Source organism: Crassostrea angulata, chromosome 1 (assembly GCF_025612915.1).
Source record: "Crassostrea angulata isolate pt1a10 chromosome 1, ASM2561291v2, whole genome shotgun sequence".
In the NCBI taxonomy this organism is placed as follows: Eukaryota; Metazoa; Mollusca; class Bivalvia; order Ostreida; family Ostreidae; genus Magallana; species Magallana angulata.
The window spans coordinates 15,144,189-15,162,868 of NC_069111.1; the positions used below are offsets into that span (position 1 = coordinate 15,144,189).

An 18,680-nucleotide genomic window follows, 5' to 3' on the forward strand; every position below is an offset into this window, starting at 1 on the left:
GAAATGGGATGAATCTAACGTTTTGTACTCTCTCTAGGTACCTGGTGTCACTGTTGCATGTTCCACACGAACAAGTTTTAACCATTGTGATTAAAGAAATCACAAATATATAATAAAGCACACAACTATGTGTATTTGTTTCACATTCCGGTGCATTACCTTGAATTACGGAAGCTGAGTTTTTCGGAGGTAATGGCCAACAAAGTTTCCGTGATCCTGATTGGCTGTGAGAAGATAGCAACCGCGTCACTAGTGAGTGAATTTTCAATCCACCTCAGCGTTTCGTACTTGCTATGCAAGTCAAAGCGATCAAAAACGTTTATTTTAAAGCGATTGCATATTTTTTTCATCCAGGGACGTAGCATCAAGGGGGGATTTTTATCGCAGCAAAGATTTTTTTTAAATTTACATACTAGTATATAAAAAATGAATTATCATTGACTTACCCCCTCCCCCCATCCCACTTCTTTGGGAATATGCAAAAATTGAAATGAAATAATGAATTTCACACAGAAAAAGAATTTATAGGTAGACTTAGTCTCTAAACCCCCCTTCCCGATGAAGATTTTCATGATTTGGGGATTTTTTTATATTTTTTTTTTTTGCTTTTCAAGATTTTTTCAAAGAACCCCCCCCCCCCCCCCATTATTTGCAGAAACGATGCTACGTGCCTGTCATCAATAAGTACGTATATAATTGGCAAATGTGAGAGATTCCAATTCGGGAGAGATTATACGCAAGGGAAAGCATTGACCTTTGACTTCAGAGAATCAGTTTTCACAAGTCTGAAATTAAGTAGGGCTATATTGTTGCAATGCGGATAAGTTTTAAAAAAAAGTTCAATGAGACGAAGTTGAAAGAAAACCATGCCAGCTTGTATTGTATAATAAACACGGATAAGTCGTTTTAGACACTTCATGTACCTGGTATTAACAATTTACTTAAAGTTGAATGACTGGTCACATTTGAACTCAAGGAGAGAGTAATAAAAATGGGATCTCTATGTACGTTGTTCACACGGTTTTTTTTTATTGTACACTACACCGTTGAAATCAATTTAATTTTAATGTAGAGGAAGTCCTTGAGTTTCCAAAAAGTTTACAATAATGACTCGCAAGTTGTACATTTTCTTTCATCGAAGGAGTATAATTTATCTTTGTTTTGACAATTTTAGAGGGGCGCGCGCCGGGTGCATCCCCTCTGAATCTGCCACTGGTGTTCGTTATTTATCTAAAAAGTAAAGAACAACTTACGAGATAGAAGAAAATGAAATGGGTATATTAAGCTAGACGACCGAGAGATTTGAGAATATTCATCAATATTGCACAGCTATCTGAAGTTTAAAAAGAATTACATGTAAATCGGAATTACAAATACTTTCATATATTCGGTTCTTTATTTATTGATTTACGGTTTCAGTCCAATGTTTTCTCAGACGTCCGCGTCAATTTGTCCCCGCTCATTCCAAATGTTTTGACTGTAACAGGTGAAATGGATGTTAACTGTATTTTTCTACTCTTGCAAGTTTATGTTCAATAAAGGTTTATAGGGTATGTTACGTTTAAAGATATTAAAAATAAGAGGCTGCGTGGAATAGAGAGGGTGTAAATAAAAGAAAATAGGTTTTTGATTGTATGATGATATGTACATGTACTAGGCCTGTACATAGTTTTCCCCTCATGCAGTTATATGTATTATATTCTGTTTTGAATCTAACCGAAAATACTTTATTTTACAAAAAGATCTCTATATACAAGTACCAGACCCCACGCAATTAGCAAGGTCATTGTATTCAGATTAAACAAAATTAAATTGCTCACTTTTTCCAATCTTTCGTGGGTGGATTATTCTCTTTATATTGTATGTTCCAGGCAGGACCTGCCGACGGACTTCTTTGATTAGCAACAGAAATATTCGTTGTTACTCACTTTAAAAAATCTATTTGCTTTCCTCGGGTTTTGGAAGTCATTTGCAGGGGGAGATAATACAATTCACAAAAGGGGGAGGTAATGCTATTATAAGGGATACGACCCAAAAGTATGAATATTTATTTGTTCATTGTCAATTGTCAGTTGTAAAAGATTAGTGCTAATGTTTCTCGACCTGTTGCAACACTGCTGTTGTCATAGGCAAAATCCCATCGTGAGGCCTGGACCGGTAAATGTCCGAGTAAAAATAAACTGGCGACTTCGAGGGAATAATGACGTATATCTCTGCTATTTTAAGACCCATCAACTTTAAATTCGGCATGAGTGTATCTCAGACATTACTTTTCTGAGAAATACATGCATATTGCGAGTGTTTTAAAAATTAATTGATTAATTAGGCTTTTGAAGCGAGCTGGAAGTTTTTTATCTGGGTCAGAGTTCGACCCCTTTCTTTATTTACGGTTACATTGAAATTAATGTTAAAACGGGCTTGGCCCCTGTGGAAAATCATGAATTAAAATGAAATGCAAAGAACTTTGGTTTGTGTCTCTAAAGAATAAGACTGCGATTTATAAAAGCTCTACCGCCTACCGTTATAAAAGTATATGACTATTTGTCAAGGTAATTACTATCGGGGTCGAAATTTCTTAACATGAATGTAAGCGATAATGCTTTAAAATAAAGAAAAATCGACGTCATTTGAGTGTTTTACTACGGAAAGATTTTACTTGGAGATGGGCGCGCCGACGCGCTGAATACAATTAGCCGAAAGTACCTTTTATTTTGGGTAGGGTATTTGACGCAGAATCGTAACAAAATAACAGTATCACTTATTTTTACATCAATTTTTATAGGGGCAATAATCACAGATTACGCTGAAGATTTTATAGTTTTAAAGTTTAAAATACTTTACTGGTGGCTTTTATTACTGGTTCTGTTGTTTTTTCTCCCCGCTAACTTGTTATGAGCACAAACAATACTGCTTTTAGTGTGTCACATTTAGATATGCTTGAAACGTTGTATTTTTAATTCTGCATTCAATATAAAAATACAAAACTCACCAATTGGGCTTTGTATAGCTCTGTATCTTATTTATAACAGGGCGACTGAAACAAAAAACAATACAAATGTTCAGCTCAAATTGCGATTATGTCCCTTTAAAGAAATTATGATAACACACATTTTGCTGCTTCTTCTTACTTTTTCGGCATGGAAAACAATCTAGTTGCCTTATCGAAGTTTTCGAGTTTTCAGACATGTAGACAGCTCATTAATTCTACAATTCGGATTTGATTTTGGAAACGGCAATTTGTACAATATTGCGTCCAAAAAGGAGTGCATATATTTTTAAGGAGCGAGACATTCAAGTAGGCTAAAATAAAATAAAAAGTTTTAATCAAATGATTGTCATTTAATTTCTTGATATAATATTACTTGCACTTTTTTCCCAGTCCTTCGTTAAACGCCATGACGATGATACGACACTGTTACACGAGACACCGCAAATATATAGAAGCTACTTCTCGAACCATTAACAAAGTTAAGTTTATATGGTGTTTAAGTAAAAGTTGGGATCACAAGTCATTTGAGAGGAAGGAAAAAATGGTAGTGTATTGTTTCAGTTTCATTACGAAGTTAATTATCAACAGTTTCTCCTTAATGAAAAGGCGGCAAAACTAGAGGTGTATATAAAGGGCCTTTCTAAAACACAATTCGCCATTGCTACTGACACTCTTTGGACTACTTTGTAAGTTAACTTTATTTCCTTACTTTTAAATTTTTTGGGACCCTAAAATTTAAACACGCATAAGTATTTAAAGGCTGTGAGACGATATGTAAATTTTAACCTTTACCTGTTTTAAAAAGGGATATTTTCTTTGGATCTAGTATGTTTCAACTTCTCATCTAAAAGAGTCGTTTCACAAATCATTTACAAAACGGCAACAGCGCAGGGTGTTACATTGTTTGTTTAAGGAGAAAGCTGTGTTCGTTGATTTATGTATAAAGATAATTGTTAGGTATGAGAAAGTGAAACAACAGATGTCATTCATTGTCATCTAGACTTTATTGAAACTATGTCTTTTTATGGAAATTATTCCATTTACTGAATTCTAGATGTATGATAGATCATATTCATGCTCCTTAAAACAAAGCACACTTGGCACTGTATGAACGAGTTTCTGTTTAGAGGGGTTGAGGTTAAGACAAGTCATGTTTTAACGAGTGCATTATCATTTTTACTTCAAATCTTAAGAGCCTAGTATTTAAAAACAACATCAAATTTTAAAAAAGCTGAATCTTGTGTTCGGTGGTCAAATAAATTTTCATACCAGATTTGAAATTTAAACATTCTGCACTTTAATTTTAAATGTTGCTTTTAGTCTTGTATAAATTTCAACTTACCTGATAAAAAAATGGAACCAAATTATACGGTTTTTTTTTTCTAGGGGGTTTTGTGGGCTATATTTTTTGTTTTTTGGACATAATCCAACACGTTCAAGGTATTTTAAATCTTTTAATTTTCTCTCTAAATAGTTTCAAACATGACTATAACTTTATCTGGAGTGTTTGTTTAAAAAAAACTATTTTAAAATAGAAGATACATGCAAGCTTTCTTGTCCGATTTATCTTGAAAAAGATCCAATTTAACCAAAGAAAAATGATGTAATTTTTCGATATCAAAAATCAATGAGGACATTTTTCTCTCAAACTGTTTTGAGGGAAAAAATCTATTTTACTTTTTGAGTCACAATTTGCGAATTTTGGCCAAGCATTAATTATTTAACATTAATTTTAAATGGTGTAAGATATTCTGGGACACCCTGTACCTTTCTTTCTAAGCATAAAAAATGAAAGTTTCATCAATCTGATTAAAATCAGATCCTCGATGCTCCCGTTTTAATGATGTGTCACATATTCTGGCCTTCAAATTTGCAGTTTTCTCCTCTGACTTGATCACGCTTTCTACACTTCTGTAGCATTTCACACACGGCGCTGTTGGTAGAAAAGTTTGTTCCCGTTATTTTGAAAACATTATCTTTACGTTCCGTCGTTAATTTCAGCTTCCTTTCAAAAAACTTGTTGATTTTAACTTTTCCATCCTCCTTTTTTCGTACTGTGTAAATGAAACCCCACACAAAACACATATATCACTGAGTACACATGTTTTAGTCGGAGTTTCGGGAGCCGCCATTTTCTACTTTCGTTTTAAATGCGTATTTGTAATACATCGGGATTTATGAAAGGATAAATGAATACCGAACATTTTTCATAACCCTGCAAGCGAACGTTTGATTGGATAATGAAAGGGTCACCAGGAGATGACCCTTTACCGGGCTTCTTCAGATCCTCGTAGCGACACATCATTAAAACGGGAGCATCGAGGATCTGATTTTAATCAGATTGAAAGTTGCATATATATTTTTTCGCCCAATTGACTTTTATCATACTGATTTGCATCACGCAATCTTTTATAATAATGTAATTTTTGCTGATTCCTAGTTGTACTTAAATTTGCTCATTTAAGCAGCAAAATGAGACTATTTACATGTAGTTCCATATATGCGCTCTGTCCGCAAAATTCTCAAAAAGTCGGAATTATGTTTTAGATGAAAGAATCTTTTTCCTTGCTTCTATCACGTAATGATGTTTAGGTTTGATATTCACAAAAAATAGGGTGGTTTTAGGGGGAGGGGTGTATCTTTTTAAACTGACGTCCATTTTGAAAACACGTTTTCACTCACTTTTTCTCACCACCATCGTTTGCAGATCCAGATCACTTAATAATAAAAATATCAGTTATTTGCAGTTTCCGTTTAATTCTTCGCTGTGTTTTCTCATACTGAAATGAAACTTGGTATGCAGATTAATCATAAAATATCTAGGTCGAGTTATTTTTTGGGTACGATCAAGCAATTTTGATAGAGTTATGCCCCTTGGACTTCCAGTTATTTGCATTCCGTTTATTATCTCTGCAAAGGTTGAACAAATTGATACATGTAACTGATTTATCATGAAGAACGTGTTTTTGCTAAAGATGTGATGATGTAGACGATTTATGCAACCTATAAATCTAAAACATTTTAGCTTAAACACGTTATATTTGATACATTGATGCATCTCAGATAGTAACGGCAGCTATAAATGGCTACCATTGATTTTAAAGGGGCATGGTCACGACTTTGGTCAAAAACTATTTTTCTGAATTGAATGTTTACAATGCTTCAGTAAGACATTTTGAATAGGCAACCAAAACTTGAGGGTCTTTCGATGAGTTATATGCGAGTTACATAGCTTACACTATTTTGATGTGAAAACAAAGTTTTTGTTTAGATTTTGAATGTTGAAGTGATAATTTCAGTTTTAGCCCTATAGTGAACGTGTTGTATGTTAAGAACTGTTTTATTTATGCTTAAAATGAATAACAAGATAGACAAAAGCTGCTTGAAAAAGATATTTTACTGGTGTATTGAACGTATGTTAACAAAAACAGGACACGAGTCTTGTTTACAAGGATTGTGAGCTCTGTATCTTGCTTATGGCTCTATGTCTGACTCAAATTTCATATGATTATTTGAAATGCATTCCTAAAGCATAGTGTAAAATAAAAGCAGAAAATAAAATTTGACCCGAATCGTGACCACGCCCCTTTAAGTTCGAAAGGTTATTTTAATATCAATTCCATTATTTTACCTATAATGTACACTGCCTGTAATAAAGGCTTGTGCACTCTATAATGTATATCCAAGGGAGGGAGGTAGGCATAAGTGTTTCACAAACATCTTTTGTCACATTTATTTTCAGAAAAGATGACAAAACTAATCTATATAGCTTTGACATTTGCCTGTGTTTTGTCATCAGGAATCTGCAAGGTCTTGCCGGATTTGTAAGTACATACATTATCATTTCACTAATGCTAATGCAAAAACTTTAAATAAATATTACTATTTCTGGGATACCTAACAGCTAAAATTAACGATGTTTTCTTTTTATTTTACATTACAAACTAGAAATAAAAGCCCGCGCAAGTGCGGTAAATAATTTTTTACCCTCAAAAAGAGCTTTGTATTTTATTTTATTTTTGTGTACATCTTTTTGTCATATTTTTTTTTCTTAATTGTGGTTTTTTTTTTCTTAAACTATTATTTAAAATCAATTTTTGAAATTAAAAAGTAACTGGTTTGACATATGGAGAAGCAGGCAGATGAAAATCTAAACTGATGTTGATTATATGAGGTAAAATTTCTTTTCGCTGCAGCTGAGCAGCTGAGTGAAAAATTAAACTTTCGGCTTTTGACTGTAGTCTGTATGTGTTTTATTGTTTCAAATGAATAAATGAAATCTTCATTTAAGCACCATCTATTGTGTTAAATGTCAAACCTTATTCACATATACGTGCATCATATATCAAACCGGAAGTGGTGTAGTGCGTGGTCATAGCATCTTTTTTTTTATATTATATTGTTCTTCAGGTCAAATTTAACTATAATTTCTAACGGTTAATATTTCAAATAAAATCCTACTTTGAAAGAAAGGGGGGGGGGCTGGTTTATCAAAAATGATTATTTTTAATTAATTTCACGACAATAACTGATGAGTTAAAATTCATTTCTAGTTTACATACATCATCTTACTCGTTTTGAAATACCAAAGGTTCGAGCAGGTACACTAATGCAAGTATTTTGAGAGGTTTTTTTAGGGCGGGGGGGGGGGGGGGGGGGGTAAACGTCGTCACATGTTTAAGTTCAGAGGTGTCCGTGTGCATTAAATTGACCTCTATCATTTTTATAATTCTTTCTGTGAAGAAAGACACATAATATGTATATATGCGAAGTATTGATTTGTAGTACTTGAAAATCCAGCGGAACTTGGCTATGAATACGATGTTTTGAGAGGTTTTTTTGGAATACAATAATCTTTTTTTTCAAGACCCGTCCCGATGCGCTTCGCCTTTTTTCATTCACATTTAAAACAAACTTTATTTTTTAGGTGTTACAAAAACCTCTTGAGGAAAATATATTGTAAAGTATTATTGTATTTTAATATACCAATATGTGATATTGTGTTGAAAGTAAAATGCAGTCAAATACGGCATCAAGTGCACATTATGTTAGTTAAACACAAGCTGGTTATTACCCTTATCATTGTAGGCAATATGACTCGGAATTCTTCAACAAGCTTCCACTGGAAACCGTCTTGCAAAGGTAAAGCGTTGTCCTGCATGTCTTACTACATTGTTAAGTTGTTTTATCACTCACTCGTTTACATGGCAGTCTACGTGTTAAAATGTTCTTTATTCAGGGCTTGACTTTTCAATATTGGATTGTTATAAAACTTAATGCCAATAGTTAAATGTGTTCAAATCACAACAAATAAAATCAATTTATATTGGCATAACTTTTTGATAAGAATTAAGCACAAACAAAATAGACTTGATTTAAAAGATATGAAATTGCGAATATTTTTTCCATTGATGTGTTCCGTTTAAACATGTTTGGTGGCACTATCATATTAATGTTAAAATTGTATCTGTAAGTCAATATCATTTAGCATATTTTTCTATTGGATTTATGACGCATTATTTTTTATAAACACATGACCAATGCAGAAGAAAAACAATAAAAACATACATAATTTTTTATTTCATTGATATCAAATATATATTTAACATCAGCAGATCAAGCTAATATAAGTAGTTTAGAATATTATTGTTACGTGTGTGTAGTGTTATCATCGTTCAGTTTCTTGTAAAATTGAATCAACACTAGGTAGAGTTTGGAAAATTGATAGAGGATTTGAACTGGAATATATCTTAAAACAGTTGTTCAAAATCTTCCTCTTTTATTTAATAATATACACTGCCCTTTATGAATATTCAAATTTGCAAAGAGTTAATTTATTTGTAGTATTTATAAAATTCTGAAAATCTAAATATTTGTGTAAGAGTTTGAATGTTTTTGTTAATCATTGAAATAATAATCAAAGGCAATGAATTCGAAAAAAATGTCAATTTGTTAGTTTTTTTAAAGTGAAAAATAAAACTACAATGACACTGTGTAGAAACGGACTACGGTAACGCACTTTAACCTAGTCAAAGATGGCGATAGGGAAGCAAGCTTCGATTTGTTTACACAAGATTAAGCATTTGTTGGGGTACATGTAGTATGACGAAATAAATATACTTTACACGATTTGAAGTGTATAAACGAAACCATTGCAAAACATTTGCAGAATCTTTCCTTACAAAAGCGAAAAGGCAGGGAATTTTTTTTACTATGACTGTGTAAAGCAAGTTCATGACTAGGGTAAAGATTTTTAAAACTTTAAACGTGATTAGGGTAACGCTTTAAGGAATTTCTTATAGAGAGCATACATGTCTTCAGAGATACTTTTCTGGGTTTATCTTATAAGGGGGCTATATTTGTAGATTACAAACGTACTCTTCTAGCTCTATAACCCATTGCGTAATACACAACAACACTGAAAAATACACTATTTAATTACACGTATTGCTATTTGACTAAGACATATGTATACATGATTAATATCTAATAAATAAAGATTGCCAACATATTTCAATTCATTAATTATAACGCTATGAACATGTTTTTTCACTTTTCTACAATGACCATGTCGAAGTCACGCAATTTTAACTCCCTTCCTCGCAATCACGTACACTAACGATTTTTGTCTATTACTTTACGATTAAAACTTGTAATTTGAGAGTTAAACATTTAAATTTTTAGCTTTTATACAGCAAACTGTCTGCACGAAGAAATATTTGTTACCATTACAGCGATTCGAAGTCGTGGAATGCGGGTCACATCAGGCGCGTAAAGCCTTACGAGGAATGCGTGCGAGAACCGTGTAAAACGTTTCATCAGGTATTGAGAATTCAGTACGAACATTTAACTCATAGAAAACAATAAACACTGTACTATTACTTCTTTAAGCAAACTTGTATTCTTTTTCAACAAACAAAATAATAAGAGAGTTGTGAGACGGAGGCTGCCTATGAAGAATGCCCATAACGTTTCCGTATCGGTACAATATTCGAATACGCAATCCGTCAACATGTTTTATATGGTAAACAAATTATCATAATGACTTCCATAGGCAATCCGAATCAACTATAAGTGACACTGTGATGTTGTAAAACGCATGATTGGGTACAGTTATCATACATAACCTCAGGCATCGGCTAACTGCCAGAACCTGTTTATCAAATTTTGGGTATTTGATTTCATTGGGTTTAATTGATTTTAAGGCTGTATAGTACCATTTGGAATAATAGAAAATTCAACAACAACAAAATAATGAAAAATATTCTTTTCATATTCTATGTAATGCGAATTATTTACTCTTATCAACCCTCTTAACGGATAATAACAAGATGTTTAATTACAATGGTTACAATATATTTGTCCAAGAAATTTAAGCTTGAAAATATCCGCCGTTATACAGCCAGATTTTGGGTCTGAAATCTAAATCATATATTTTGTTCTTTCCATAACAATGTTTAGAATTAAAAAAAAAAGGAAATCATAAAGCAGTGATACACTGCGGAAACTTCATTTTTTATTTCGTTATGCGTATCTTCTAGTAGATTTGAATTTTTTCTGGTTTTATGTTCGGAAAATATTCTTCTACGCGGTTAGTATGATAAAAAAAATAATCATTTGATTGCATAGCATCTCCTGTCATGTTGTTGATAATGAATTCTATTCTCGGTGTGTAAATAAAAAATTAACGTATTTTTACCACCCAGCAAAATTTACAACATGGGCACCCCTAAAAATAATAATAATAATAATGTGAATAATTAAGTTTCAAAAGCGGTTTGCAAACTGTTTAGTGTCGGACAAAGCGTGCAGCGTTTCGTGAAAACAGTTAAGCGCTTCGGTTGAACCGCCGTTTAGCAAGTATGTGGTAAGTAGTACATTCTAGGGTCTGTAGTTAAAAAAAAGTTAAATATGTTATATTTCTAAATACTAATAAAAGCACGATGTGATGTGTTTCTTCCATACTAAGAAATTTAACGAACGTTCGAATAACAATTCATATGTTAATATAATAAATGTAGATGAAAAATAAACATGTACAATAGAGTCATGCAATCGCTCGAATATCCAAATTCAAATTATGCACAGCAAAAACAATCTTTGAAATCAATTATTATGACGACCTATATTATGTTTGAATACGTAAACGCACCGCAAACTTTACTCTGTAAAGTATGGGTTTTTTTCTTCACGTCATCGTTACACAAATGCGCCGTGGGAAAAAGAATAATTCATACCACAGCAAATAGCGTTACTTTATGCATAAACTGTTGATTTCTACTGTTTATCATGTTATATAAAAATATTTCGACATGCATTTTGAAAATTTATTCCAATCTCCGTAATCTACCGAGGTCATAACGGAAATTCCCGAGACCTCAGTCTCAATTATGCATCCGATACCTTAAAAAATATATCTAGTTCAAACAGTATGACGTCTTTTAAAAACGACAGAAGCAGTGATGGATATCGAAAAAATAGTCTATAATTGTTTAAAACAGTTACAAAGTCAAACTATGAGAAAGCAGTTACAAAGTCAAGCTATGTAAATATTTAAATATTAAACAAGTTACTTTACTCTAATCATGAAAATACTTTACCCTAATCGCAAAATATCGCTTCATCAGCTTTACCCTAGCTTGGAGGAAATCTTCGGCTCACGTTATCTCTATAATTACGAGCAATTTAAAACTAATACCGCCTAAAATATACTGCGCAATAATTTTTAGAATCAACCATGGAAAATGTGAAAACTTGTGCGAAAAAATTTCGCCATATTGGACTTGGGTAAAGTGCGTTACCCCAGTCCGTTTCTACAGTGAAAACTTCAATAAATAGTTTTAAGAGTGCATTATTTTTCATTTGTTTCATTTAAAAAGGAATTAGCCTTATGTAATGATGAACAGAGGCCTTTTAACCTTATACGATCAAGGGTTTTCTTTAATATTAAATAAAGGTATATTTTATTACTTCTTCACAAACCTTTTTTTTTTATTTCAGAGAGGAATCGTTTTCAATGCCACTGAACAACCTTAATCAATTTCTGACTGATTTGCAACGGTATAATTCTTGCAAAGAATATAGAAAGACAGTGTTCAATATTCTATGAATGTTATTTTACGTAGTACATTGGTTCTTTACAGCCTGTTTACCGTAACATTCGACGTGCGCGCACCCCTTGTTATAATGGTGAATTACTTTGCAAATTTTGACGAAACAAGAGATTTTCGTACAACACATATGCCCCCCTCTCTTGGAAACATCTGCGAAGAATATGAACCGAAACTGCAAATAATTGGAAACTGCAAATAATTAATTGGAATTTTTCTACGTCCAAGGCACACAATTCTGTCACAAAATGCTTGATTGTTTCCAAAATTAAACTTGACCTAATGTTATTTTGAATAATCTGTTGTTAAGAACAACGATGACAAAATCTATAAAGAATAAAAATGAACAAAAACATAATTTTTTTCGATCGGAAGTCGAAATGCTCTTGTAAGAGAAAAAGAATATTGTACTCTATAGCTTTCCGTAAGGTAGTATATATGTTTTAGAATTTCATACAATCACCTTCGTATATTTTAGTAATAAAAAATATGAATTACTTGTTCTAGTTCACGTCCTATACCGTTGTATTTTCACTTTAAATACTGAACCATAATGACCAAATTTAATCAAATAAATACATGCATTGGAAAGGTGATAATAAAGTCTTTTTACAGATTTTGTACCTAATTATTGGTTTTTTTTTCTTCTCGCATTCTTACTAGGGTGATATCGATTTGTCCAGTGAGAGATTTGTTTGTCTTACATTGTATATTACTACGCCGCTTTGAAACGTAAACAGACACTGTCTGCTCTAGAGTAACGCATAATGATTGATTGAGATTATCCATTCAGTAATTGTTTTGCTTAATGAATTACAATTTATTATATTTTCGTTGATGAAATTATTGTATTCTATCATTTTGACTTGCACTTTTTAAAGCACACGGAGGGATAAACCGAAAGTAATCTTTTGAACTTCATAACAGAGGGTTGTCAGCCATCGTTTTTTAATGTAAAATGCGAGAAAATAATCATCCGTTATATACTCATATGGTATAGTGTAATTTCCCTGGGTGCCAAGATTCATGGTCAGGACTCAACAGAGTTTGGTCCTAGACCGTGAATCTTGTCTTTCCGGTGGAATTTCACTATCCCACACTGGTAATAATGAATGATTCAGCTCACCTGAGTTGAAATTTCAAGTCAGCTTTTCTGATCACTTTTTGTCTGGCGTCCGTCTGTCTGTCCCTGGACAGTTTTTGGACCCTACAGGGGTTTCAGAGTTTGATGTAGTTTAATATTTCAATAAACAATTATTTAAGATCTTACTGAAAACGCAACGCTTAATGTGTGATATTAGTATAAAACCATCCTGCAACAAAACGACCTCAATGTTTTAACTCTCAATTAACTTGAAAAATTGTTATTTTTTATACAGGATCTATTTTACTACCATGTTCAAGTATTTTGTAAATGACAAATAGCTGATTTTATTATGGATATTGTTGCTTAAGATCCATGTGTCTCTTGTTATTTAATACAATCGCCCTACTTTACAGAAAATCAAGAAATGGTATACCATCAGGTCTTCTTTTCAACATAGATATACCGTCGAGAAAAACGAAATTGGGTATGTATTGAAACTAACATATTTTCAATGCAATCTCAGCCTATCTGGCCTTTCCGACGTGCGGTAAAAGAACTTCGAATGTATTACGTAGGCATCCATGACATCTTTTTTAAATTCATAAATGACGCGTAGAAACTCAGAACATTAATTTTATTTTATTATTGAAACATTTGCTTTCCCTCGGGAAAAAAGATAAACCATTAAAATTTTACCAAGAAGTAAAACAGGTTAATGTTTATTAATGTGAAAATTTTCCAGTCAAATGCATCATTAGATTATTTCTGATAAGCTGTCAAACTTGCTTAAGTCAATGACCTGACGCTGAAAGCTCATATGAGCATTTCTGATCACATTTTGTCTGTCGTCCGTCTGTAAACTTTTTTCAATATCTTCTCCAGAACTACTGGACCAATTTCAACAAAACGTGGCACAAAGCACCCTTAGGTAAATGGAATTCAAAGTTGTAAAAATTAAGAACCACGCTTTTTTGCGAGGGGGAAAAAATAGGAATTAATGGAAATGTTTGAGAAATTTGTGTGGAAGCATCCTCAGGTAGTGTAAATTCAAAGTTCTAAAAATCATGACACCCATGGGTAAGGTAGGGCCAACATGAGGGGTTTATCTTTTACCTAGGAAATGTATGTAGAGTAAAACGTTTAAAATCTTTCTTTCAGAGACTTTTCACCCGGGAAATCTGAAACTTATGTAAAAGCATCCTCTGGTGGTGTAGAATCAAAGTTGTGAAAATCATGACCCCCGGGGGTAGGGTAAGGCCGCAATGGGAGGGGGTGTTTCGAATATATAGAGTAAATCTTTAAAAATGTTCTTGAAACCTTATCGGACAGAAAACTAAAACTTATGTAAAAGCAACCTCAGGTGGTGTTGATTCAAAGTTCTTAAAATCATGACCCCCAGGGGTCGGGTGGGGCCACAATGAGGATCAAATTTTTTCATACGAATATATATAGAAAAATCTTTAATCAAAGAGAATCAAAGGGAAACATATTGGCCAGAAAAGCTGAAACTTGTGTGGAAGCATCCGCAGGTAGGATACATGTAGACTCAAGGTTTCTTCAAATCATGGTCCTCGGTGTTAGGATTGGGTCACAACGTAAAGGGGGGGGGGGGCAAAAAAACATAAGAATAAAAAGAGAAAATCTGTTTATTTAGAAACCATTTATTTTGACATTTTCTTATTTCTTTAAAATTGTTTAGACTTTGGCCCCTGGACGATTCTTAGGCCTTACAAGGGGGGGGGGGGGGGGGGGTTCAGAGTTTGATGAAGGTTTATATCCAAAATGTACACAATTGTTCATAATCATTTTGAGAATTGCAATGATCAACATGTGATATGGCTATAAAATCATTGATAAAATCATCTTGATTATTACCATTAAAGTATCAACGGTAAAAAAAATAATTTTTTATTTTTACTGGATCTACATGTATTATACCACATTGTCCACATAGTTTGTATTATGACTCCAGTGAGCAAATTTCATCATACATATTGTTCCTCAGGTGAACAATGTGGCCCATGATCTTCTTGTTATGGGCAGGGCCAAAAAGGCCTAAAAAGGCACTATTTCTGAAAATCGTACCTACTCCCACACATGTTGGGATAAAAACTGATTGGTTGGTTGTGATGTTTGTGAAGCCTTTTACCAAAGTTGTGAAATTCAAGGCCCCATGATCTGGAGTTCAAGCCCTAGGGCGGGACAAATTTGGCCTTAAAATGAAAATGTATGAAATCTTTAAACATTTTCTTTTTAACCTCAGCAATAGTAAAGATATTATGAACTCATAAATCTAATACCTGTCCAGGAGGCCCTCTACAAACATTGTGAAAATTTTGATTCCTGGGTCAGTGGGGCCCTTGGGAGGAGCCATTATGGATGTAAAGTGAACATGTAGTTAATCTTAGCAGTTTCAGCAGATAAGGGTTTAGACTCCAATATGAAACTTAAGGCTGTTTAAAATTAATTCTACGTTTAACATCACATGAAAATCTAAAACCTACGAGGGAGGGAAGAAGACAATAAACAAACAAAAATTTCAAACAAATGTGTATTTATTGAAAGTCACCCATTCAGTTACCAATACATCAACACTGCCATATAATACATATGGTAGGATTCAGTCCATGTTAATTCTTGCATTTTCCGAGCAAATTCTTTTGTGTAATTTGGGTTTATGTCCTTTCTGTGAGTACATCATGTATACTGGACGAGAAGTGTAGTGACTTGCAAAGCAGATCAAGTGGTACATCCAATAAATTTTCATCACCATAAACGTAGCAAACCAAAGGAAAACTTTAAATATCCTTTTGCGGAAAAAGTTGATCAACACATGTGACTCGCAAGTTATCTACAATCAAAATAATGACATTATTTCATACATTTTCATAATGACACATTTAAAAATTACATATCAGAGCTGTGTTGTCAGATTCACTGTACCTACTACTAAGAACTTAAAACAGTGTTCTTGAAATAACTGCAAACCTACAAGTGTATTCCACTTCTTTCCTATTATTATTCCTTATTAAAATGGGTTTTTTTAAATGTAGATACATTTCAAATGTACGGGATTTGCAGTCTTTATCATGTGAGAACTCTAATCAGTAAATTATGTTAACTTTATGCATATAATGCTGGGGCTCAAATATATTTCTTCTTTGGTTTTCATTTCAAGATATTACATTCATAACTGTCAAATTTAACATCAAATATTGTTAGTTTGAATACTGGCTCTATGACTTGACAACCGACATCATACAATCTTGAAGTAAGATACTGTCAACTTCAATCATGTGCTGAACCATCATTTTTCGTTTTTAAATTTTTTTTTTAACTTTGATAGTGGCGTAGAATCTCATTTTCTTCGTATTATGAAAAATGAATACTTCGATGCTGTTTTTGAGCATGTTTTTCTCTCATACAGGATGTAGAATTATGTCAGTAAATGAAAACCCGAACCGGAACGTTACAACGTTTATAAATCCGGATTTGTTCGTTTTTTTCAAAACGACAATTTCGCCGAAACCTACGCGCGCGGGTTATGTTAAACGTAGAATTAATTTTTAACAGCCTTAATTGCAAAAATGATACCCTCTGCCATGTCAACTTGGGGGCTATGGTAATCAGGTGACCAATGGTCTGTAGGCCTCTTTTATTAGTTTGTATAAATAATTTCTCAATCGTTAAAACGGTTTTTTAATGGTACAAACGAATAAAAATCGTAAAAATTAAATGCATCTCCAATGGTACAAACAAATTAAAATCGTACAGATGCATCTCTAATGGTGCAAACGAATTAAAATCGTACAAATGCATCTCTAATGGTACAAACGAATTAAAATCGTGCAAATGCATCTCTAATGGTACGAACGAATTTTGACAATAATTTAGATGTTTTAAGCAATATGAGCTGTAATTTTCATGTTGAATTTTTTTTTGAATAAAATGTTATTTTGTACTAAAATGACAAAAAATATCATTAATTTAAAAATTTCTGTTAGCTCTGTTTTTGTGGGAAAAGCAATTAAGAAGCCTTAATTGGAGCAAAATTGAATTATTGTCGTCCTGTACAAAAATTGATCTGCTATATATTCCTTATAAGGGAAATCTTTCTCCTGACAAAAATTAATGATTTTTTAAAATCTTATTTATCATAAAAGTTTAAGTTACAGGCAGACTTATCATACTAGCAGGTTTTTGCAGCAAAATAAATTTCTAAAAAATACAGCTCATATTGCTTTAAAAATCCAAAGAAATGACCATATATATCGTTTGAGCTTAAAATGGTCCCCTAAAATGAACATCGTCATTTTACTATAATAATTCTTTGTTGTATTTGTACAAATATACATTTAAGGTTTTTATATATTTTTTATTTTAATAAAAGTGCCCACAATTAAAAATATGACATTATTAAGTTTACCTTTTCCCACCATTTTCGCATTCATAGCGTAAAACGGCTTTTTTTCAAGAACTAATATCATATATATATCCAATGTAGTTCTTTTTACTGTATGCAACTCATTTTTCATTGTTTGTAATATTTATTAAAATTACTTTTTTTCAGATGCCTTCAAAAGTCTTAATGGATCACAATCCTCTCAAGGGAAACGCAAAAGATGGATCGTGTGAAAGTTATTGACTGCCGGTGCAATGTTAAAATATTAATCTAGTTACAAATACATTATACGGCCATCTTTTGCTCGTGTTTACAATTTACAACAACCAAAGATTTAGAATTGAATTCCCGAGCATAACATTGTTGTGCTTTGTACATGTATGTGATTTTTTGGATGTTCAATTACAAAGCAATTAAGTGTCCGGAGTTTTCACAAAATATTTGTACTTTTGAATTTAATTTACTCAAACTCTAATTGTTATTTAAAAAAAACAAAACAATGACTTGTAGTTAAATTTACCAATTTACTCTATCAGACATTTTATTGATTTTCCAGTAATAAATATTCTCATAGGTTTCTAGTATACCAAATTAAACACTTCAGTTCTATTAAACAGCCGGAAACAGTCTTTAGAATTAATATTGTTATTAAAAAATTATTTTTCACATGTAATAGAAACTGTTCCTTTGAATGAGTGTATGCCTGTTGGTTGTTTATTTTCAATAAATATATAGAACCATTTCACATCTGAAAGTGTTAAAATAATCGGCAACATTGTTTGGAAGTTCAATATTCACATACTAGTAATTCATGTAATATATATTTTGTTTAGAATATCATCTTAGAAATATTTTACACAATAAAATAAGAGGCCCACTGGCCTTGACTGACATTTGAGCACAATGGCTCTTTGACTGACAACTCAGGAGGTCTCATGTTTGCACTCAAAGGTTCATTTTTGGAGCCTTAGTCCTTATCCGAGACTGTTGACCTCGTTTGCAGACATTTAATGATCAATCGTTTATATTATTCATTTTCGTTTCGTTTAATAAATGTTAAAACGCACTCTGACAAATTATGCACTTTAAAAA

General features: G+C 32.6%; 1 protein-coding gene across 1 annotated transcript; it reads left to right on the forward strand.

Annotated features, from left to right (window-relative positions):
- Nucleotides 1-6,654: 6,654 nt before the first annotated feature.
- On the forward strand, nt 6,655-18,205 carry LOC128166119 (uncharacterized). Its single transcript, XM_052831068.1, has 5 exons — nt 6,655-6,813; nt 8,078-8,131; nt 11,990-12,049; nt 13,600-13,670; nt 17,757-18,205. Exons 1-5 carry the CDS (start codon nt 6,737-6,739, stop codon nt 17,819-17,821), a joined length of 327 nt encoding a protein of 108 aa, XP_052687028.1. The 5' UTR covers nt 6,655-6,736; the 3' UTR covers nt 17,822-18,205.
- Nucleotides 18,206-18,680: the final 475 nt, after the last annotated feature.